This window comes from Bos taurus, chromosome 16 (assembly GCF_002263795.3).
Source record: "Bos taurus isolate L1 Dominette 01449 registration number 42190680 breed Hereford chromosome 16, ARS-UCD2.0, whole genome shotgun sequence".
In the NCBI taxonomy this organism is placed as follows: Eukaryota; Metazoa; Chordata; class Mammalia; order Artiodactyla; family Bovidae; genus Bos; species Bos taurus.
The window spans coordinates 67,952,450-67,977,465 of NC_037343.1; the positions used below are offsets into that span (position 1 = coordinate 67,952,450).

General features: G+C 38.8%; 1 protein-coding gene across 2 annotated transcripts in view; it reads left to right on the forward strand.

Moving 5' to 3' along the window:
* The window catches only part of PLA2G4A (phospholipase A2 group IVA), a 174,257-nt gene that overhangs the window by 45,426 nt on the left and 103,815 nt on the right, over positions 1 to 25,016 (forward strand). For both annotated transcript variants that reach the window (XM_059875405.1, NM_001075864.1), the window contains 1 exon segment: positions 2,252 to 2,333. In XM_059875405.1, coding sequence (XP_059731388.1) covers positions 2,252 to 2,333 — 82 coding nt within the window.

The window sequence follows — 25,016 nt, forward strand, 5'->3', positions numbered from 1 at the left end:
TATATATAGTAGCATCTATTTTGTAGGATTATTGGGAAACAGAATTTGCATCTATTAGAATATTTAACATATGGTTCATTCTCAATGAATCCTTATAATAACAATATCATCTCTTTGCACATGTTATTAATAAACATTTGACATGAGTACATTTGCAGCAATTTCAAAAATTGTGTTAAATAATAGATGAGTATTGATAATCATTTTTATCTTACAGGAAAGGTTTTAGACATTTGAAAAATCTTGTGGTATTAAAAGTTCTACGATATGCAGTCTAAGCACGAAGTTCTAACCCATGGACCACCAGGGAATTCCTTCGATTCTCTTTCTCTCTCTTTCTCTCTTTTTTTTTTTTTTGGTGGGAGGAGTGTGTGTGATTTTTGGTAGTAGTATAAGACAATATGCCTGTTTTTAGGGATTCATTTTTTTATGAGTGATAATTTCATTTATGTGGAATAACTTTGGCTCTTCAGAGCTCTTCTGAATATGGAAGGTATTTCTCTTTGACAATAATCTTGAATAAGAATTATCTTGAAAGATTTTATATGCTTCTGTCTTTTTAAACAAGATATGCTTATTCATGACTTCATCTCATCTTGATGCTGTTATAAATCTGAACATAAATTACTCTGTTGATAGAGTGATAACTTCAGAAATTGTTGAATACTTTGTAACATTTACTTCTATATTTCACTACTGCTGGTTCTTTTGAATTTATTCTTTAATTTTTTTTCTGCCTCCTTGCTTTAATTTTTTTTTAAATTTTACTTTATTTTTAAACTTTACATAATTGTATTAGTTTTGCCAAATATCAAAATGAATCCACCACAGGTATACATGCGTTCCCACTTCTCAGTATTGTCAGTTTCTTAGCTTCTTTTAATTAGTTACGGACTTTTCAACCAGTTTAGCAAGTCTATTAAATTATGAAAAGTAGGAGTAACTTGGGTTTCAAAGGTGGGTCAGTGGTAAAGAATCCGCCTGCCAACGCAGGAGACATGGGTTCGATCCCTGGGTCGGGAATGGCAACCCACTCCAGTATTCTTGTCTGGGAAATCCCATGGACAAAGAAGCCTGGTGAGCTACAGTCCATGGGGTCACAAAGAATTGGCTATGACTGAACACGCGTGCACGCACGCGTGCACGCACGTGCGCACACACACACGAACATACACAGTTGCTGCTGCTGCTGCTGCTAAGTCGCTTCAGTCGTGTCTGACTCTGTGCAACCCCATGGACTGCAGCCTACCAGGCTTCTCCGTCCATGGGATTCTCCAGGCAAGAACACTGGAGTGGGTTGCCATTTCCTTCTTAAGTGGAAAGTGAAAGTGATGTCGCTCAGTTGTGTCTGACTCTTCGCGACCCCATGGACTGCAGCCTACCAGGCTCCTCCATCCGTGGGATTTTCCAGGCAAGAGTACTGGAGTGGGGTGCCATTACCTTCTCCCAACATACACAGTAATAACTTATAAATGTGAGTCTCTCCTAAAACAAAAATTCTTGAACTTTAGATAAAGACTGTAATCTTTACAGTTGCTCAGAGAATTTTGTAAATTCCTGCTTTCCCATTCTGCTTTGGTGAGTAGAGTTATTTGAGAACTAATTTCCAGTTAGGTGTTTAATAAAGTGTTTAATGAAGTCTTCTACCTCTTAATATTTCCTATGTGCATACAAGCTATTAAGCTAATAGAAACTTTTGACATTGTCATGTATGGTTTTAACAGATATGTTAAAATTAAGTAGTCTGCTGGTTATTGTTTTAGATCCAAAGAATTTTGAAAACTGCTCTGGAAATGTTATATCAGAAAAAAGAGTTTTATTGAACAGTAACAATAAAAACAAGCAAATTTAGATAATGCAAACATCTTCCTCTGGACTTCACCTTTCTAAGGCAGGTCTTACTTATCACCCAGTACAAAGCCTGATTGTACACCCAGAAAGCCTGCAGTCCTTATTTACATTTTTCCTCAGGGCTTGATAAACCCTGTAAAGTAGGGACTGCAAAGCTGTTCTAGCAGTCAGGCTATAGGGACATTTTAAAGCATGATCTAAACATCTCAGTCGTCTGTGCTACAGAGAGGAGAGAATCAAAAAAGAAAGAACCTCAAGATCAAATAATGTTTCTGGTATGCATGTTACTTCCTTTCAACTGGAATATTTTCGATTTGTCTCAAGGAAGCAATGAGAACAATTTGCTTGAATCTTATATTTCAGGCTTGTTTTAAATTCATTATCGTTTATTTTCTTCCAGGTGGAGCACCATTATTCCCACAAGTTCACAGTAGTGGTGCTGCGTGCCACAAAAGTGACAAAGGGAACCTTTGGTGACATGCGTAAGTTCTCTTATTTGCTCTTCTGTTGAAAATACATAAATATGATTCACTCTTCAGTGGCTTGAGTTCCTTGACAAGCCTGGGGCTGTCCCTTCTTCAGATGTAATTATCTTTGTCTACAGCTTTGAATGATAACATTTCGAATGGTTCTATAATGCTCTTTTATCTGTTGGAATAGTGTTCTAAGTTGACTTTACATCAGTTGCGAGTTCAGTTCAGTCGCTCATTCGTGTCCGACTCTTTGCAGCCCCGTGAACTGCATCACTAATTCCCTGCCCATCACCAACTCCTGGAGTCTACCCAAACCCATGTCCATTGAGTCGGTGATGCCATCCAACCATCTCATCCTCTGTCATCCCCTTCTCCTCCTGCCCTCAATCTTTCCCAGCATCAGGGTCTTTTCCATTGAGTCAGCTCTTCACGTCAGGTGGCCAAAGTTGTGAATACTTGGAGTCAGATAAAATGACTGTCCTATGACATACAGAGTTTCGGATTTCAAAGACATTTGTATTCTCCTTTAGAAAGAGGACTGAGTCAAGAATTTAAATTACCTGCGTCTGTGAGATATTGTGCCTATGGGATTTTTTTTACAACGCAGTTTATCTAATTCTTACTCCTTTAAGTTGTGTTTTTTATGTGTGAAAATAGCTATAGAAACTGGCGTGGGACAGTTTGAAATGATGTGAACAAAAGCCTGAGGATAATTTTGAGTTAACTTGTTGGCAGTATCCTTCTCTATGTTTTAAAATGCAGTTTTCCTGGTTAATCTTACCGTTCAAATGACTGGGAGTCATGGATGTGGGAATACAAAGAAAAATGAATAAGTACTGTGATGCTGAAATGGGTAAAGTTAGTTGTAGATTATTGCTAAAATATGGAAATGGCAATCTACCTCTCAGAACGGGTTCTGAGGAAAGAATGGAGATTGCCATTAATCAGTCTGGATAACAGGGAAGTCTTTCCTGCTGAAATGGCATTTAAACTGGTACTTGAAGGAGGAGGATCTAGTGCTGAGAGCATGGAGAGTCTCAGGCAGAGAAAATAGCATATTCAAGGGTGAGAGAAGGGCAGAGTACTTGTGAGGTCGTGAGCTGTTGGACACACAGCAAAGGTGAAGGAGAATGAGACTAATTCAACAAGCCTGCAATTTTATCAGAAATGCAGCAGGAAGAACTTGATGGCATTTGAGTCACAAGTCACGTGATTCGCCCTTTATTTTAAAATATATTTGTTCTGCTTATGGTTGCTGGGGGAGGGGGGAAGGATGGCGGGAAAAGATAGTTAAGGAATTTGGGAGGGACATGGGCGCACTGCTATATTTAAGATGGATACAAACAAGGTCCTACTGCATAACACAGGGAACTCTGCTGGAGGTTATGTGGCAGCCAGGATGGGAGGGGGTTTGGGGGATCGATACATGTATAAGTGTGGCTGAGTCCTTTCGCTGCCCACCTGAAACTATCACAACACTGTTGGTCGGCTATACTCCAACATGAACTAAAAAGTTAAGAAAAATGATCTTGCCAGAGTATGTTAAATATATTTGAGGTGACTGTAGAACATGCTTTTTATATTTAAAAATAGGAGTGACTTGAGCTTGTTGAAATCACAATGAAAATGGGCCACGAGAGAGAGAAAGAGGTTAAATACTAAGGAATGGAGAATTTGAGCTCAAGCCTTCAGTGATTGAAGAAGAGTGTCCAGGAAGTTAGTAAAAGTTGGAAATCAGGGGGTGACCAGGAGGTGGGATCTGATGAGCAATGCTTCTCAGGAGACATAATGGAACAAGGACAATTTCTTTACATCTAATCTGATCAGGGATTTATTTTCTAAATTTTATCTCATACAGTGATACACTTCAATTAATCATGCCTCTGCCAATGTTTTTATTGTTATTCTTCTTTTGCTTTTTATACTACTTTGAATTCTCATCAATTCAATGAGAGTTCACCAGAAGAAAGGTATTTGTGAAAAAGAAGCCAAATCAGATGCCATATTTAAAATCTGGTAACCCTGTGACCTTGAGAAAAGCACATGCCTTACAACTCTAGATGTACTATTAGTTAGAAAAGCCATTTATAATTCGACTAAAGGCTATGTCAGTGACTCATCAGCCATGCAAGTTACTGACCTAATTTGACTTTAAAAATTTTAGTTATCTCTTATTCAAAGTAGTATGGGCTTCCCGGGTGGCTCAGTGGTAAAAAATTCACCTGCCAAAGAAGGAGACACAAGAGACGTGGGTTCAATCCCTGGGTCGGGAAGTAGGAACTACTTACCATGGAGTAGGAACTGGCAACCCACTCCCATATTCTTGCCTGGAAAATGCCATGGACAGAGGATCCTGGAGGGCTACAGTCCTTGGGTTTGCAAAGAGTCAGATGCAACTGAGCACATACATATAAAGTAGCAGCATCCTTTTCTGTTATATCGGTGCAGAACTCTGTCCTAGAGAGACAAGGATCTTTATTATGCTTGAGGTGAGGTCACCAGCAGTTTAAATTCTACTCTGAATCTCTTCAACTAGTATGGATCTGATTTCTTAGCCGTCAGTACTTTCTCCATAATCCTCAGGAACTTTGGCAGTGCTGATTTATTGTAGTTCTGGAGAAGGAAATGGCAACCCACTCCAGTATTCTTGCCTGGAGAATCCCCTTGACAGAGGAGCCTGGCAGGCTATGGCCTGTGGGGTTGCAAGAGTCGGACACGACTGAGCGACTAAGCGCACACACACACATTTATTGTAGTCAGGACTGGAAAGAGAGTAGTGTCACAAATGTCGTTTTAAACCTACTTGAGTTGATATTGCTCACATTATTCAAAAATAAACATTGGACATTAATTCATCTTGCAAAATAGCCAACAGGTATGTTTTAGATCCCCATAGTGTGTACAGCACAGGTTGCACTCCTGAATTCCAGAAAGCTTGTTATTTATTTATTTACGTATTTATTTGCTGGCCATGCCAGGTGCCTTGTGGGATCTTAGTTCCCTGACCAGTGGTTGAACCCAGGCCCACAGCAGTGAAAGCATCAAGTCCTAACCGCTGGACCACCAGGGAATTCCCCAAAGCTTCTTTTTTAAAGTGACGCACCCATGAAAAGAATAGTCACCTGACATTAATCACTACTGGAGAAAGGATTGTGTTGTGAGAGTCTCTTAACATTTTTAAACAGCATTTGTCATTTGACTTTATCTTGCTTGAGTTATAATCTTTATTTGAGGGGGAGGAATTGTTGCCACCCCGTGATGTCACTTTGATGAGCTTACAGAAAGAGAGTCTTAGAGAAATAAATTCAATAATAAGATTGGTAAGAAAAAGTAGAGGGACAATACACCGTGCCAAACTATTTTTGAGAAGTTGTAGGTGATTATTGTGAGAAAAGGCATGGGCCGGCCTGAGCTGTCACTTAAGAGTCTTGATGGCGTTGCTTGGTGAGCTTGATCCATACAAATGACCTAGTAAACAGAGTTTGGCGTGTTTGTGCATAGAAGTTCTTTAAAGGTAGCCAAGGAGAGAACCATAAAAAATGTACTAAGATCTGCAAAGGATGACAGAAACTAGGCCCACCTCTGCTGTTGATAGTGTCTACATTTATTTAAAAAGGCAAATTTCCATATAGGTTTGCATGTTGGTAGAGAAGCATGACCGATTGCTGTTGGATTTTTTAGGTTTTCCTGTGCGTGTGGCAGCTGAATCAAGGATGCCACTTGAATCAAATAGCTGACACCTAACAAAATACCTATGTCTGATTTTTTAAAAAAATCTAATACTAAGATTGTATCTATTTTTTATTTTGTCCCTTGTAAAGCCCTCCTATTCTAACTAGCTTCTTTTTGGAATACCATCCCATGTTGCTAAAACATCATCACAGCATCAGGAGCACCCCACAATCTCTCTTGAGAGGAGTAAGAGCTGACATCTGAATCATAACATCTCACTCTTTTCCTTTTTAAAATTTTTTTTTAACCTCAGAGCACTGGGCCAACCAAGGACAAGACAGCCCCTTCCCAGACATTGCTGTTAATCTCGGTTTGTTCAAATGTATCATTAGTACCCAGGGCTTCAGGGCCAGCCTTTCCCTGCCTTCTTATGCTCACGCCATATGAAGAGGTGGTTTGAAGTTCAGATACGCACCCGACTCACCATGTGTTGCTCAGTTGCTAAGTCATGTCCGACTCTTTGTGACCATATGGGCTGCAGCACGCCAGCCTCCTCTGTGCTCCACTGTCTCCTGGAATTTGCTCAAATTCATGTCCATTGAGTTGGTGACTCACCATAGACTTATTTTTAAAAAAGTAGTTTGCATTAATTTGACCTGACCAGGAGCCAGTCGGTTGTGCCAGTGCCAAACGTTGGTTGGATTAGTTAACATTATATTAAATACTATATTAAACTCTGCATTTTGCATTGCTCTTTCCTCTTCTAACAGAAGATATATATCTGTAGAATGAGCGCGGCAACGGTACAATTTCAGCTGGTTATTTAGTTTCCTTCGTGCATACATGAAACAAAGCACACAGCCCTGGCCACAAATCTCATTTTATAACCAAATAAGATCGCTGGCACAAATGCCGTAGCTCCTGCATTGAATTTCTGTTCCTTTAAAGAAGTTGGGGAAAACAGATCATGGATGATAACAGGTGATAATGGAGGCTTGAATTCAGAACTAGGTCGATGAAATCACTGACTAAGATGAAATCCCTAAGGGTGATATCAGATAATAAATATCATAGTGTTCTTGAAACAATAAAATACCTTATCAATGCTCAACATTTTTAATATCCTAATTATGCACATGTACTGAGAATTCTTGTCTCCTTGGATGCTGAACTCTTTACAAAATTAGCATCATAAACATTAGGGCTTCTTAGGACAGCTATAGAAATGCAGATGGATCTTCTTTCAGCATTCAGGAGACAACAAAGCTTAATGCCAACATTTAAACTCTATGAAGAAAATAAAAATACTTGGGTGAATTGTGAACTCATTGTATTTAAACCAATTTTTACAAATTCTTCCTGCTTAATATTTTAAGGAAACTTTTCAAGGTTCTTTTTTTTTTTTTTTTTAAGGATCCCACCCCTGAATTTTTCATAGTGTCTTTGTCTATGGGTAAAGTGTATTTATTTCAGATAAATAAATAAACTCAACAAGATCTGCATCAAATTCTTCACTTTTAAATAGCAGATCTGAGGCTAACCTAATCTCTCCAGATAGTGCTTCTCAAACTTTAATGTGGCTATGAATGTGGGATAAAGTTTGCTTCTCAAACTTTAATGTGGCTATATCAGGGGATATCGTCCAAAATGCAGATTCTGATTCAGAAGATCTGGGGAGTAGATTCTAACACACAAATGATGCAGACATTGCCCATCTATAGACTGCATTTGGGGAGGCAAAGTGAAGTCGCTCAGTCGTGTCCAACTCTTTTCGACCCGTGGACTGTAGCCCACCAAGCTCCTCCGTCCAGGGGATTCTCCAGGTGAGAAAACTGGAGTGGGTTGCCATTTCCTTCTTCAGGGGATCTTCCTGACCCAGGGATCGAACCTAAGTCTCCCACATTGCAGGCAGACACTTTAACCTTGCACCACCTTGGGGAGGCAAGGTCTAGGCAATTTCTTTTATATTTGTTTAGTCTGAGTCTGGGGTTTCTCAGGTGGTTCAGTGGGTAAAGAATACACTTGCAGTGCAGGAAATGTAGGAGACGGGGGTTTGATCCCTGGATCAGGAAGACCCCCTGAAGGAGGGCATGGCAACCCATTCCAGTATTCCTGCCTGGAAAATCCCCATGGACAGAGGAGCCTGGTGGGCTACAGTCCATGGGGTCGCAAAGAATCAAACAAAACTGAGTGACGAACACACACACATCCCGAGTCCACAGTGCTTAAAAGCTCAGAGAAAAGAAACAACATTGAAACTTTAAGTATTCCAAAATGGACAAAGATTCTAATGTTTTGGGGTGTCTGCTGATTTGCCTTTTCTTAAACAAAATAACCATGAACACTTTAGTACATTTTATTTTTTAAACTCCTATAAAGGATTAATTACATGCCTCAATATATTCCTTGAGAAAAATGATAGAAATAAACACAAAGATCTTAAACGTCCACCACAATTATATTATGAAATTCTGAAATTTATAATGTAATTGCATGATCATTCTAGATGAAAACAATGAAGAGAGTAAGGCATCTATTTTTACCATTTCAAAGGTCAGTTCAGTTCAGTTCAGTTGCTCAGTCGTGTCCGACTCTTTGTGACCCCATGAACTGCAGTACGCCAGGCCTCGCTGTCCATCACCAACTCCCGGAGTCCACCCAAACCCATGTCCATTGTGTCGGTGATGCCATCCAACCATCTCATCCTCTGTTGTCCCCTTCTCCTCCTGCCTTCAATCTTTACCAGGATCAGGGTCTTTTCAAATGAGTCAGCTCTCTGCGTCAGGTGGCCAAAGTATTGGAGTTTGAGTTTCAACATCAGTCCTTCCTGTGTACACCCAGGACTGATCTCCTTTAGGATGGACTGGTTGGATCTCCTTGCAGTCTAAGGGACTCTCAAGAGTCCCACCACAGTTCAAAATCATCAATTCTTTGGCACTCAGCTTTCTTCACAGTCCAACTCTCACATCCATACATGACTACTGGAAAAACCATAGCCTTGACTAGATGGACTTTTGTTGGCAAAGTAATGTCTCTGCTTTTTAATATGTCTCTAACTTTCCTTCCAAGGAGCAAGCGTCTTTTAATTTCATGGCTGCAATCACCATCTGCAGTGATTTTGGAGCCCAGAAAAATAAAGTCAGTCACTGTTTCCACTGTTTCCCCATCTGTTTGCCATGAAGTGATGGGACCAGATGCTGTGATCTTAGTTTTCTGAATGTTGAGCTTTAAGCCAACTTTTTCACTGTCCTCCTTCACTTTCATCAAGAGGCTTTTTAGTTCTTCTTCACTTTCTTATATAATGGTGGTGTCATCTGCATATCTGATATTATTGATATTTCTCCCGGAAATCTTGATTCTAGCTTGTGCTTCCTCCAACCCAGCATTTCTCATGATGTACTCTGCATAAGTTATAATAAGCAGGGTGACAATATACAGCCTTGATGTACTCCTTTTCCTATTTGGAACCAGTCTGCTGTTCCATGTCCAGTTCTAACTGTTGCTTCGTGACCTGTATACAGGTTTCTCAAGAAGCAGGTCAGGTGGTCTGGTATTCCTATCTCTTTCAGAATTTTCCACAGTTGATTGTGATCCACACAGTCAAAGGCCTTGGCATAGTCAATAAAGCAGAAATGAAGATCAGAGTACACACTTAAAGTGAAATGACCGAACGTATGGAAGGTACTGTATACCTGTACAAATATAGTGCACTCTTTCTCTCATGTACATAAATATACTCTCCCTGTCATATACACAAATATACTTTTCCTCTCATATACACAAATATATTCTCTATAAATACTTTAATATGGTTTAATGCTCTCTCCACTTAGTAATCTGTGATTTTATTTAGGACATTTCTAAGAACACAGTCAGGGTAAATTTAGGTACTCTGCTTCGCATTGCTGTAACATTGTGAAATACTATTTCTCTCTCTGCAAAGAGCTTTGACTGAGATGTGTACTCGAAGTGTGTTGACTGCAAGAAGTTTGGATAAAAGCTTATCATTACTGAAAACTTGGCTGTTCTTCACAAAAGAAGTTGCAGTTGTCATCTTTCACTTATTGTCAAAGAATGTATAAAAACATGGTGATTCAAAGGGAATGGAAGACTTTTAAAATATTCTGGACCACCTGACTTCTTGTGGGGATTCAGGAAGAATGTTGGGTTTGTACCCCTTGGGCGTCTTGCGGAGAGAGGAAACACACACACTTGTGGCTTTACTCCTACTTTCTGGGGTGGCGTGGAGTTGAGGACCAATCAACAACGGTACTGATGCAGGGCTTGTGAACTGGGGCATGCAAGTGGAGCGGCTTTAAGATGGTTTGAACCAAACGCAGAAGTTTGTGTACACCTATTCATATGTAAAATAGGCATCAGGTGCTAATTGTTTGCAAGCGCTCAATTCCTTTTGAATAATTCTGTGCTGCTTTTTATGGTTTTCAGTCCCATGGAGTAATTACTCTGAGAGTTCACACATCTCTGTGTAGCCAAACAACTATTCTCCACGCTAATCAAGTCCATAAAATTTCATCTCTTATGGTTTTTCTAAATCACATTAACTTTGGCTCTGAGCCCCTGGCTCACAGATTAGGTAGGGGATTAAGGGTGATCTCCCCCTCCTCAGGGTCCTTCAGGTGTTTTAGTCACTTAGTGCTTAGTTTCTCCATTGTGTTCGACTCTGCGACCCCATGGACTGTAGCTCACCAGGTTCCTCTACTCGTGGGATTCTCCAGGCAAGAATACTGGAGTGGGTAGTCATGCCCTTCTCCAGAGGATCTTCTTGACTCAGAGTTCAAAGCCAGGTCTCTTGCATTGCAGGTGGATTCTTTACCCCCTGAGTCACCAGAGAAGCCCTCAGGCACTTCGAGTTGCCTTTAAATTAGGAGTGGGGCCTGCCATAAGCCTTGGTGGCTGCCGTCATTGGTATCAAACCTTCAGCTAAATGTTGTTTGCATGGATCCGGGCTTTCCACTTGGACAGGCACTAGGATATGTCTCAGAGTAGTCTTCCTGGTGATCACAAGCCACACCAGAGAGAGATTCTACTCCTGTGCTCAGGGTTACAGTACTTACAGACCAGGCTCCGTGACCATCCCATAGTCATCACGCTGTGCACAGAACAGCAGAAGCATGACTTTTCAACTCTTGTAGAAACTGCAGAAAATTGAAACTCATTTGAACTTTAGGACAGGTAGCCCTCTTAACTCCAGTCTTGTCTCTCCAGAGCAGCAGTCTGAATCCCGTCACCTCTAGACTATCCAGAGGATTAAACTTCTTCAAAGGATGTGACTCCCAACACAAAGTGTTAATAATTCCCTGGGAAAGGCAGTCAGAACTCATCCTTCCTATTTGTGAACGTTGGGCTGAGAGGCGTGGTGTTGGGTCTGTATGTAGAGAAACATCACCTATTCAATCTTTTGAGAATCTTCATTAGAAGCAAGGGAAATGTAGAAATTACTATGAAAATACATTATCCTCTCCCGTAGCCATTAAAAAAAATTTTTTTTGGCCACACCTTAGGGGATCTTAGTTCATGACTATAAGGGATCTTGGTTCCCAAACCAGGGCTTGACCTCAGACCTCCGATAGTGGAAGCATGGATTCTTAACCACTGGACCCCCAGGAAAGTCCCTTCCTCTAGCTGTCCTTGAGCTCCACAGTGATCAGAATCTCCAGGGAGGAGGCAGAATGTATTTATGAAAGAACGTGGTCTTCGGGGCAAAATGCTACTCATTAGTCTTGTGTCTTCAGGCAAGTTTCCTCTTTTTTTTCTCATCTTAGAGATGTTGATACATGTGATACATTTACATGCCTCATGCATAGTAATTACTCAATGAACATTATATATTATTGTTAAAATGATTTTGGATATGCATGTAAGAAGACATTAATTTCTTATATATAATCTTTATATGAATCAAAGAATTTTCTATTAGGTAGATTGTGCACTTGACATAATTTTCAGTTTTTCATCTTGGAAACAGGAAATTTCCATTCTGAATTTCTGTGTTGAGCAGATGATTGGATCCTTGCCACCTGCCACTCCACCTCCCCACCCCCCGCCAACACTCTGGTCTTTTTTTTTTTTTTTGATTGAAGGATAATTGCTTTACAGAATTTTTCTGCTTTTTTTTTTTTCCTTTTTCAGCTCAAGAGAAATGGTGGAATGTGCTTTCACTGTCTTGTTGATAATCTTGGGCACAATTCACTCCTTTGCTGCCTCGACAGCTGTCCAGGCCTCTGTTTAACACTTATCACATGCAGAAATTCCCTGGTGGTCCAGTGGTTAGGACTCTGTGCTTCCACTGCAGGGGACCAGGCTTCAACCCCTGGCCTGGGAACTAAGATTCTACAAGCCACATGGCATGGCCCCCCAGTGAAACAAAAACAACCCCTTCCCACAAAATGCTTGTCACATGTACTTGTAAGGCAGGGGCCTATTTCTTACTTTTTAGAAAATAAGTGATTGAGTCTGGAAGATCTCAGAGGATTTTGGATGAATGAATAAAATGCATAAATATGTATAACTATACCTTTCTTCTTTGATATTGCTTCCTTTTTTGCCTCACTAGAGAGAGAATTAAAAAAACAATTTCACACTGCATTTTTGCAGATTATAAATACTTCTGATATTTTTATCCATAGCTATCCAAAATTCTCATAGGTTTCAAACGTGTAACACCTTGGACTGATTTATAACATAATTAACCTTTTCTTGGATTAATTATGGAATTGCAAATACTTCTTTTTATAAATGGCACTGCTGTTGTCGTCTCTTCTGAATCAAACTTTTCCCTAAAATCAGTTGTGATTGAACATGAATTTTGGTTTACTAAATATTTTTGTAATATTTCTGAGTATCCACCCATGACTCTAAAAATTCTGAAATATTTCCCAGTGGGCTTTTTATGCAAAATAATTCCAAGATAAGCAAAGTATTCTGGAATACACACATCTGTCTCTTATCTCTTATCTAGTATTTTCTATGTGGTAGGAAAATAGAAATATATTAGAAAGGCCTTGCTGTTTAGAACTTAATTAGAATGTCATGCAATTTATTAAGTTGTCAAATGGTTTTGTGAGTATGGTTAGTCTTTTTCCTCTCTATCTAAATTTCAGTGGATTATTTTTGTTTGTTTACAGGTATATATTTGTGTGTTTTAGGTAAATGTAGTGAATGATACTATTTTGTGATATTTTGTTAACATCAGTGGATCCTTGGTGGATTTTACCACGTTTATTCAATAAGATAAATGGAGCTATATTCCAGTGGTATTTTTGGCAGCCACGCTTTTGTGAGATAATTTATTAGCAGGTTCCCGTCAAGGTGAAGAGTACATTACCAGTAGTAGTAGCGACACAACCCATGTGTTCTCTTTTTATTTTTTTAAGACCTATCAGGAATGGGTCCTACTCACCTAGTCTTCTGGGGATTCCCTCCTTAGTTCTTTATTGTATATATATCTTATACTTGAGCTTCTTCATCTTAAAAAACTTTTTATGTTTTTCATACATGCTATTTAACATCTCAGTGTTCTACAAAGTATCTTTAATTTTCTAAAGTTAAAGGAAAAAAACCCTAATTTTTAAAACCATTTTTACAGCTGAGGGATGATAACCTTCTTATGTGCTAAGTAGACACTCTTTGTCCAAAATCAAATGCCACTTCTATTAATATATTGAACTGCTGTGATTAATATCTAGTGGAATTAAATTAGAAAACAGGTTAAATGTTTCTTAAATTTCCAAAGAAAAGCATACTGTTAAAGTTTTCATTTCAAAGAGCATGGCTCTGCTGGTCTAAAATTTATGGGAAGTCACTTATCATATATATTATTTTAGTATATTTAATATTTTAACTTTTTTCTTAAAAAGAAAATTGTATGATGCAGAGATTGAAATGACCAGTTACAGTTCACTGAGATCTGGTATGAGGGGTTTTGTAGATTTTACTACTCTTTGGAAGCACTTTTACCTTCTCACTCCTCATTTGCTGCATCAGCACGTTTTTCATAAAATATTTTAGATAAAATCCTAGACAAAATTATTTTAAGTTGGTGTTCAAAGTGTAATCTAAACCTCCAGATGCAAAATGAAGTAACAGTTCTGAAATTTCAACTTTGGAAAAGAAATGTTACACATAACCCAGTGCTTATCCCAGCATTGTTAATGTCATCAGTGCGTGCTGAATCAATTATGTGCACACGCACACACACACACACACACACACACACACATATATATGATTATTTCAGATTTTTTTCCTTTATTGGTAATTACAAAGTGTTCCCTGTGCTATATAGGAGGTCCTTGTTGGTTATTTATTTTATGTATGTTAATGGTAGTGTGTTTATGTTAACCTTAAACTAATTTATCCTTCCTGCCTCCTAGACTTTTTTTAATGAGGATTAAATGCGATTGTGAAACACTTGGAAAAGTGCTTGATGCATAATGTATGCAATGTGTTTGTTAAATGAATAAACAAAAATGCTAAGCAGAGTTCTTAGGATTTTATATTTCATATACTCATTTCTGTAGCACTGTGAGATATGTGATGTTGTTAATTTTACCAATGTAGGGATTTGTTTAAAGACATTAAATGAATAACCCCGAATCACACAGCTGTTCTGTTTTGGGGCTAGAACTCAAGCCTGTCTCATGCTGATGTCTATTCGTGCAGCAGCTTTGCCTTTGAGCTATTTATAACCTAGTTGGGAGGATGAAATGAGTGTAAATAGCTCAGAGATTGTGTGTTTAGATTACACAGTATTACTAATTTTGAAAAGTGTTGACAGTAAGCTTCTGAGAAGACTTTACAGCTTGAATAGAGGTAGAGATGGGTTTTATAACTTAAGTAGAGTTTTAATGTCTGGAATGGATATGGATGTGGGATATTTCAATTTGGAAAAAGTATAAGAAAATATTTTAAAAATGGGATTGACATAGCCCATTGAATTACACTACTTAGGGAATTTGGCTAATTTCTAATGATTTATCCCAAGAATAAATATCAGATAGCAGGGATAATGCCCTCTAGTGCAATGGTTCTAAAGTGGTGATTAGTTTTAGCCCCAGGCACATTGGAAAATGTCTGGAGACATTTTTGTCTTGATTTATTTTTTATTTTATTTTTTAATTTATTTGGCCACCCTGTGAGGCATGTAGGATACTAGTTCCCTGACCAGGGATCAAACCTGCACCCCTTGCATTGGAAGCATGAAGTCTTAACCATCAGACCATCAGGGAAGTCCCTGGAGACATTTTTAGTTGTCACAGTTGGGAGATCCTGCTGGTTTCTAGTGGTTATAGGTCACAGACAGTGCCCCAGAGCAAAGGATTATCTACCCCTCAAATGTCAGTAATGTCAAAGTTAAGAACTCCTGTTTTAATGAAAAAGAATTATTCTTGCATAGAGTGGAATTCTATATACATATAATATATTGATAAATCCACATAGCTAAAATTAATGATATAAATATATTAATATGATTTATAATACTACAGAAGAATTTCTAGAGATTTACTCTCCAACCTAAAGGGATTCCAATAAACATCCCTAGTTTATGAATCTTTAAAACGTTCCAAGCAGAAATACTGATAACAGAAGTATTTTTGTTTTCTTCCAAAAGGGTATCATAGAGATTTAATTAAGAGGGCAATGCAGGCAACAACAAAACTTGATGTTCTGTTTTAGATCTATGTTTAGCTTTCTTTGGGTCATTTTCCATGTATCTTTGTTCTTTCATCAACACCAGCATTCTTTACAATAAGTCATTTTTGCTATACACCAGATGGTAGCTTGCTTCGTTACTCTAGTAAGTCATTTGTTAGTACAAAATGTACCAAGTCAATTGTGAGTAGATGTTATTGGGCTTTCTTTCTGACATCAATTTGGCTGATGGTACATTCTGATAGTTTCATATTCATTTCAAAAGGAAACATGTGACACTGAGAAGACACCATGCAAGATCAGAGGCTGTGAGAAAAAAGGAAAGTGAAAAATAGGAGGTGTTCAAATTGGAGACTCTGCCTGATAAAGGGATCCCCAAACAGTGTTAAATAAAATTTTTTGGCTTCATAATTTAAAATGAAGAAAAAGCATTTTATAATTATTTGAGTTCCAGACGATGCTGCCTTAATTATAAGGGTTTTGCACGTCTCTCCCCAGTTTATATAGAATCACTGTCAAAGATCTGTTTTACTAAACCACATCGAATTCTTCACTAACTTTTCCAGCTTCTGCATTTCCAGCAATTTGCAGGGGTTGCACCTATAGCCATAACAATTCTAATTTTGAGCCCATTCTGGAGGGAGTAGGGGCTGCTACTCATAAACCCTTAGCATTTTGCCCTATTTTTTGAGTTATTAAGGAAGGCACTCTGGGATTTGGAGATTTTCTTATTTATTCATTTATATTTGTGTTTACTACTTGGAAATAAAAGTTAAATTCAAATTCACTTGGAAAAAAATAAATGACATTGATATTTGTGTATTAAAATACAAATAAATGGGGTAGGACAAAGTACTAGGAAGTATGAAACATACTCACAAAGAGTGGAAAGAAGTTAGAGAGGAGAGATGGTTGTGCCTATAATAAAGGTCACCACTTCTGCAGTCTTGCTGAGAGCTAGTTAAAGATTATGTGGAATTATTTTTATTTTATGAAGATGAGGCCACTAGGAGACACGATGGGCAGTGCCCGATGTAACCCGAGAGGAAAATAGAAGTTGACTTATGAACTAGATAAGGGAAGCATAGAGAGAACATCTCATTCCATGCATCTTTTAAATGTACTGTCTTTAGACCTTTATCTTGGATAGTCTTAGGACAAGGACAAAGACGTGAATAACATTTAGTTATAAATGACTAGTGTTTAGCTATCAGCTAAACTGTCCAATGAAAACACAATGATATGCTTAAGTAAAAGAGAAGCAATGTTCTCTTGGATAGAACAGATGCTTCTGCCATCAATGTGACTGTGCAGCGTGTTTGAAATGTGTGGATTCCAGAGATGCTCCATGGCCTGAATGTTCTAGTGCCTGTTGGAGGAGGGTCACTGACCAGAAAGAAACCTGGGGTCCAGTGGGGGAGGCCCTTGTAGGCCTGTTATCACAGTGGTTAGGCTTGCACTGAAGGTCACAAGTGTTTCACAAAGACAAGCATGGCAGTATTATGGAGAGTGGCTTGAATGTGGGTTGACAAGCAACAGACACAATTCTGTGACTAGTCCAGGTGACTTAGTTGAACTGGGTAGGTGACATTTCAAGAGGAACTGAGGAGCCAGCATGTTAAAGGTGAAATAGGTAAAAGTTGGAAACAGGAGCTGTGAGGAAAGGAGAATGACTCTCATGTTTCTGGCTCAAACAGCTAGAAATGATGGTACTATTAATAAAATAAGAAATTTGGGGAAAAGAACACATTTTTATTTTAGTTTTTTTGGTTTTCTTTTGCTTTGTTTTTTCTTTCCTTTTGCATTTAGGGAAAAAAAATTCAAAATGGACTACTTAGCAATGGATGATATATGGGTGTGTAATGAAGAATCTTGTATTTGTCATTTCCTCAAGGCTGCAAGGAGGAATGTATGACGACTGCCATTTAAACCTGAAGATGATTGGCTTTAGAGGGTCTGAGAATAGTTATACTATAGGATTGAGATGTGCCATGTGACTTGAAGGGTGCACACTGAGTATTCTTAAGACTGAATAGGACTTCCCTGGGGGTCCAGGGGTGAGAACTCTGTCCATCTGCTACAGGGGATGTGGGTTTGCTTCCTGGTCAGGGACCTAAGATCCCACATGCTGTGTGATAGGGCCACAAAAAAACCCCAAAACTGTATAAGTAGCTGTGATAATTCCTTTTCAAATGTTTTTGACTACGTTAACACTAAATGTTTTAGAGTTCATTTTCTTCTAAAACATTCTAATGGAGATTTGTAAGACCAATGACGAGAAAGTCCATAGTTTAGTGGTAAGATTTCTTAGCACTGGGGTTAGTTTCTAACTAAACTGGGGGTAAAAGATTTCAGATACAATGAGGAAACAGAGATGTAGTTAGGGAATCAGAAGGAAAAAAAAAAGATGTTTTGAACACAAAAGAGGATAATTGCGTAAAGGGCATTGCATATATGCCAAATCAAATGAAAATTGAGAAAAAAAAAACCTACTGAATTTTACACTGAAGTTATGATAGGGGCATGTTGACTGTCAGGAGTTAATGAGAGGAGGAGGTCGACATAGAGAGATGTTTGTTAAAAAGTACACACTTCCAGTTATAAGAAGAATAAGTTCTGGGGCTGTAATGTACAGCATGCTGAGTGTAGCTAATAGCATTGTACTTTGTTTCTGGGACTTCCCTGGTAGTCCAGTGGCTAAGACTCTGCGCCCCCAATGCTGGGGACTTGAGTTCCTTCCCTGGTCAGGGAACTAGATCCCATGTGCCAAAACTAAGACCTGGCACAGTCAAATAAATAAATGAATCTAAAATTAAACAAACAAACAAACGTGTATTATGCTCCTGAAATTAGCTAGGAAAGTAGATCTTGAATGTTCTTACCATAAAAAAGAAAAGGCAATTAGGTTAGGAAATGGAGGTGTTAACTGCCTCAGCTGTGATAATCATTTGGCAGGTAGGTATGTATAGCAAATAATCACATTGTATGCCTCTAACTTACACAGTGTCATTTGCCAATTACATCTCAATAAAATTGTGAAATGAGAGAGAATAGACTGATGATGGTAATAAAACAAGGCAGAGCATAATAGGTTAGGAGTTTATGGGTAATGGGACTTAGAAGCAGTAAATATAAACTGTATTATTTTTCCAAAAAACTTTGATGGAAGAGAGGAAAGATCTTGAGGAACTGGCAGAATCAATTAAAGTTGTGTTTGTTTTTTAGAATAATCGATGTTTGTTTATATTTATAGGTTGAAAGGAAGTAACCATGCCCAAGCAAATATATACAGATTACATTTGGGGTTGGAGATAAATAAATGAGAAATCTCTGAAAGGAGGTGGAGTAGTCTGAAACTGAGAAAAGAGTATATGGAAACTTATTCTTCTAAGACATCAGGGAAGAATTTAAGTATGAATAAATACAATTTCCTATTATAAATATATTTTTTAAATTGTGAGGGATGGGGAAGAGAAACTAGAAGAGAACATTTAATCTTCTCCTTCTTGTTTTCCTAGTGAAGTGTGAACCCGAGTTGTTTTCTGAGATGAGAAATAGTGAGTAGGGTAGGCGACTCAAGAAAAGCAGTAAATGTTTGAACAACCACGTGGAGGATGGAAATAAAAAAGAATAGGGATTAGTTATATGTTTGTTCAAGTTAATAGTTAAATGAACATTGGACTATGCTGAAGTAACTAACAGTGGAGCATTCCTTTTTCCTAAGAGCAATTTAGAAAACACAGATTAAATTAATTTTTTAAATGTCTGAAAGATTGAAAAGCCGCTGAGTCAACTAGGATTTGCGGGACTAAGATCTCAGTGAGAGGAGAAGTCACTGAATTAGGTCCAGTATTCTGCTAGCCACTTCCCGCTCAATCCACTGTGGAACCTCAGTGGGTGTAGGGGTGATGAGGACGTGAGGCGTGGCCACGTAGTGAAGAAGCAGGGAGTCCACTAGAACTTTGCAATCTCAAAGGACGTGGGGATATGAAAGCTGGATTTCAGCACCAAGTCAGTTAGAATTTGACGGACAAGATCCCCGAGAGAAGAGAAGCATAGAGAAGCCTGGAAGTCAGCACCTGCACCATGTATAGGAGCCAAATTTGTAATTTATGCAAGGCAACAGGCTAAGAAGCCAACACAAAATATGAGAAAAGCAAAGCAGTGTTGTTGGCAGTATCATAGTGCTAAGAGGAAAAGAAAAATGGGTATTAGAACTGCCAAATAAAAGGGGCCAAGGAAACGCCCCAGGCCCTCAGTTGAGAGATTTTGGATGAGAATGGATAAGAAGTAGACTGACCTTTAAAAATCCTGGGTTGTAGGCTGCACATATCCCCAGATGTTCAAGATAATGCCTTCCTGATGATTGCCAACAAAGGTCCATCTAGTCAAGGCTATGGTTTTTCCAGTGGTCATGTATGGATGTGAGAGTTGGGCTGTGAAGAAAGCTGAGCACCGAAGAATGGATGCTTTTGAACTGTGGTGTTGGAGAAGACTTTTGAGAGTCCCTTGGACTGCAAGGAGATCCAACCAGTCCATCCTAAAGGAGATCAGTCCTGGGTGTTCTTTGGAAGGACTGATGCTAAAGCTGAAACTCCAATACTTTGGCCACCTCATGTGAAGAGTTGACTCATTGGAAAGGACTCTGATGCTGGGAGAGATTGGGGGCAGGAGGAGAAGGGGACGACAGAGGATGAGATGGCTGGATGGCATCACCGACTTGATGGACATGAGTTTGGGTGAACTCCGGGAGTTGGTGATGGACAGGAAGGCCTGACATGCTGCAATTCATGGGGTTGCAAAGAGTCGGACATGACTGAGCGACTGAACTGAACTGAACTGAAGGAAGTTGAAGAGAGAGAATTAGTAAACTGAATAGGCCAGTAGAAAGTATCCAGACTAAAATACAGAGAACAAAATGTGAAATAAAATATAGTTTAAAGTATAATGAATATCTGGGGTATGATTTAAAAATCTCTGGGGAAGAGAAAGAGAATGGGGCAGAAATAATATTTGAAGATATAATGGCTGAGAATTTTCTATAACTGATAAAAACGCTGTTATAAACTCAAGGGTAAATACAAAAAAATCGGATATTATGCATATTGCATTAAAACTGTTGAAAACTAAAGGCAAAGAAAAAACATCCTAAAAACATCCAGAGGGGAAAAGACATATTCAGAATAGCAAGAGCTGACTTATTGGAAAAGACCCTGATGCTGGAAAAGATTGACAGCAGGAGGAGAAAGGGGAGACAGAGGATAAGATGGTTAGGTAGTATCACGACTCAACGGACATGAGTTTGAACAAACTCTGGGAGGTGGTGAAGGACAAGGAAGCCTGGCATGCTGCAGTCCATGGGGTCGCAAAGAGTCAGACACGACTGGGCAACTGAACAAGAGAAAAGCAAAAAACTGAAAGTAAATTCCTCAACAGACCAGATCGGAGCCATGAGGTAACAGAATGACATTTTTTAAGTGCTGAAATAAAATAATAATAATAATTTACAGTATAATAAATTACTTAAAATGCAATGATAATTATCATAATTTATGATAAAACTATTATTTATTATAAACTGTAATAATACTAATTGGAGTTGCTACAAGCTTAAATGAATACAGCAGACAGTCTGTAAGTCCATCAACACTTATTCAACCTCTTGATTAATGAAATGTTTTTATTGTAGTAATAGGGTTAAAGGCAGCATTTCTAATTAATAATGCCAAGTTTATTGGACAAGATTTTGAGTATGTCTTTTACTTAAGAACATATCCAACAGACCGATAGAAACACATAAAGAATTATTCAACCTCAGATAGTCATGCAAGATGTGTGAATTTAATCTACAGTGAGATATTGTTACATGTCCACCGGATGTTTAAAATGACAAAAGTGACTATTAAATATGGAGAAGGATTTCTGCCATGTGAGTATTAACACCAGGATGTGCAAAGGCATAATAATTCCACATCCAAGGAATTGCATTCTTAGGAATTTCACGTCAGAAACATAAAAATGTGTGCACCAAATGTCTCGTCCAAGACTGTTCATAGCAGCACCATTAGTAATAGCCCAAAGTAGAAACAATCCAACGCCCACTAACGGTGGAATGGATAAACATTTTATGAAATGCTCAGACAGTAAAACAGTTTACTCTAGGAATGAATGAATGTGTCGATACGGATGAATCTCACAAACTTAATGGTGAGCAGAGTAAGCCAGACTGTTAAGTACAGGAGTACATACTGTTCTTGATTCTATTTATATAAGGATACAAATACAAGTAAAAGTATTCTCTAGTGACAATGTAATGGTCACCCTTCTGGAGGAGATGGGGAAGGCTTTTGGAGTGCTGATATTGTTCTGTATCTCGATCCGGGTGGTGGTATCATGGATGAATTCCTTTTATGAAAATTCAGCAAACTGTATGATTAAAATCATCTATTAATAATTTTTCTGCATCTATCTTATACTTCAATAAAAATATTACATTAAGAAAGGAACTAAACTGTTACTGAAATTCATATGTTTATAGTGGAGCTAACCATCACTTTCCCAGGGTTTATGTTAGTAAATGAGCTGGCTTGGTGCAGGGAGCGCGGAAGAAGCCTGAGCCCCGAATTGATGCATTCAAACTGTGGTGTTGGAGAAGACTCTTGAGAGTCCCTTGGACAGCAAGGAGATCAAAGCAGTCAATCCTAAAGGAAATCAACCCTGGATATCCATTGAAAGGATTGTTGCTGAAGCTCCAATACTTTGGCCATCTGATGTGAAGAGCTGACTCTTTGGAAAAGATCCTGGTGTTGGGAAAGATTGAGGGCAGAAGGAGAGGGGGTTGGGAGAGGATGAGAAGGTTAGATAGCATCACCAACTCGATGGACATTAATCTGAACAACCTCTGGGAGGTAGTGAAGTACTGAGGAGCCTGTACTCCCTTGTGTGTGCACAGAGAGCACCACTCCTCTGGTGTGGTGCCGTCCATGGGGTTGCAAAGAGTCAGACGTGACTTAGCAATTGAACAACAAAAAATGTGGAAATAGTGAAAAGGTTGGCATCATAAAACATTTATGTTTTTAAACCTTTAAGTTTAAAAGCTTTAAGTTCTCCATCTAATTATTATTCCTAAATCATAAATATTTAAAGGAGTGACCCCATTGGAAGATAGTATTTAGAGGCATTTTTTCAACAAATTATTATTTAATTTTTGGTCTTACTATGGCATTCATACTTTGGTGGCAACTGAAGTAGAACACCTGAATATTAGTCCATCACCTTAAATAGATTGCCAGCTCACACACCCTCATGTACTTTATTCTTGGATTTGTTTTCATTTGGTCACTTGAAAATGTGTTTAATGGCTAGAGAGAAACAGACATGAATTAATTTATTGTGCTTAATATAGTCTACAGGCAGAATAACTCCATGACGAAGTCTGGTGAGCTTGTTGACTTCTCAGTGCCAAAATGTTCCTACTTTTCTGTGGGTGTTATTAAACCATTGTTCTTCATTTGATTGTCATGTGTGTGCTATCTGCTCAGTCGTGTTCAACTCTTTGCAACCCCATAGACTATAGCCCACCAGGCTCCTCTGTCCATGGAATTCTCCAGGCAAGAATACTGGAATGGGTTGCCATTTCCTTCTCCAGGGGATCTTCCTGCCCCAGGAGCCAAACCCGGGGCTCCTGCATTGCAGGTGGATTCTTTACTATCTGAGCCACCAGGGAAGCCAGTGATATATGATTGTCATAATGTACTTTAAACCCCACTTTTCAAACTTGTGTGCCTAAGTATCATCTGATAAAGTTGTTAAAATGCAGATTTCCAGGTCCATGCTGAAGACTGAAAATGCAAGGTGTCTGCATTTTAACACTCCAGGTGATTCTGTGGAGATACTTTAGTGGACTGTGTTTTGGGAAACACTACTTTAAGCTCATTGTCAGTGGATTGCAGCTATTCAGAATGGGTTTTTTTTTTTTTTTTTTTTTAATTTATCTGGCTGCCTTGGGTCTTAGATGTAGCACGTGGCCCTTTTGCTGCATCATGCAGGATCTTTCATTGTGGGGCACAGACTCTCAGATGTGGCGTGTAGGCTCCAATTGCAGCTCATGGGCTTCGTTGCTCAGAGGCATGTAGGATCTTAGTTCCTTGGCCAGATATCCAACCTGAGTCCTCTGCATTGAAAAGTGAATTCTTAACCACTGGACCACGAGGGAAGTCCCCAGAATGGGATATTTTACTGTAGATTTGGTGGGGGGACTTTTCCTTTGTTTTTTGTTTGTTTGTGTGTTTGTTGCGTATATCACATGAATTGTAACATTATGGGGCATCTTTGGGCTTTACCAGTGGCTCAGCAGTAAAGAATCCACCTGCAATGCAGGAGACTCTGGACACTCAGGTTTGATCCCTAGATCAGGAAGATCCCCTGGAAGAGGGCATGGCAGTCAAATCCAGTATTCTTGCCTGGGAAATCCCATGGACAGGGGAGCCTGGTGGACTACAGTCCACGGGATTGCAAAGAGTAGGACATGACTGAAGCAACTAAGCACAGCACGAGTCATCTTTATTTGAAGCAAAGGGTTTAAGGTGCTACTGAGCAAAGTGGATATGAGAAAGCAAATGGAGCATATTTAAGATCAAACTAGGAGTTTGGAAGCTGCCACCAGCTTCTGTGATGAGTCATAATATATGACTCAGACAAAGCTGAAATGACAGATGGCCTTGTTATGACTTTAGGCGGGCACTCCTTCAACTACTGAAGTTTATGAGAAGTTTTACAACCCGGGAATTCTGAAGTTATTTCTGATGCGTGTAGTTTCATGTCATCTTTATGGGAGCAAAAAAGATCTGTATCTCACACCGCCAACATTTCTGTTAGTCACGATTCAAACAAAAGGAAACGATGTAAGAAAGTCTGTGCCCACACATTGCATCTTTACCACCTCTTTCATTGGAGCTAATCAAGGTGAAGCTGAATCAGTGGCTCAACACCCTGTTAATCCGATAGGCATTAATTCACAAAGGCATGAAATAAAGTTTTTTTTTTTTTTCACGTGTTTGACTTTTTCTCCCCTTAATGCATTTCTAGGAATTACTCTAAAGTATGGGCTACGTTTTGCTGTCAAAAATGGACTGATGTCCCCTTTCAGAGCTTCCTGCCAATGAAGATTATAGATTATGTTTTTTTTAAAGTGAGCTGAGATATGTAATTCTCTTAATCCAATTTTAAAATAGCTTCTTAAAACTTCCTTTCATCCTGTGTTGCCCACCACTGATACAGCTGTTTCTTAACTTGCAGAGATAAGCAATGGTGCAGATTGCAGTATCACGGTTTGCAGCTGTCAGTGGT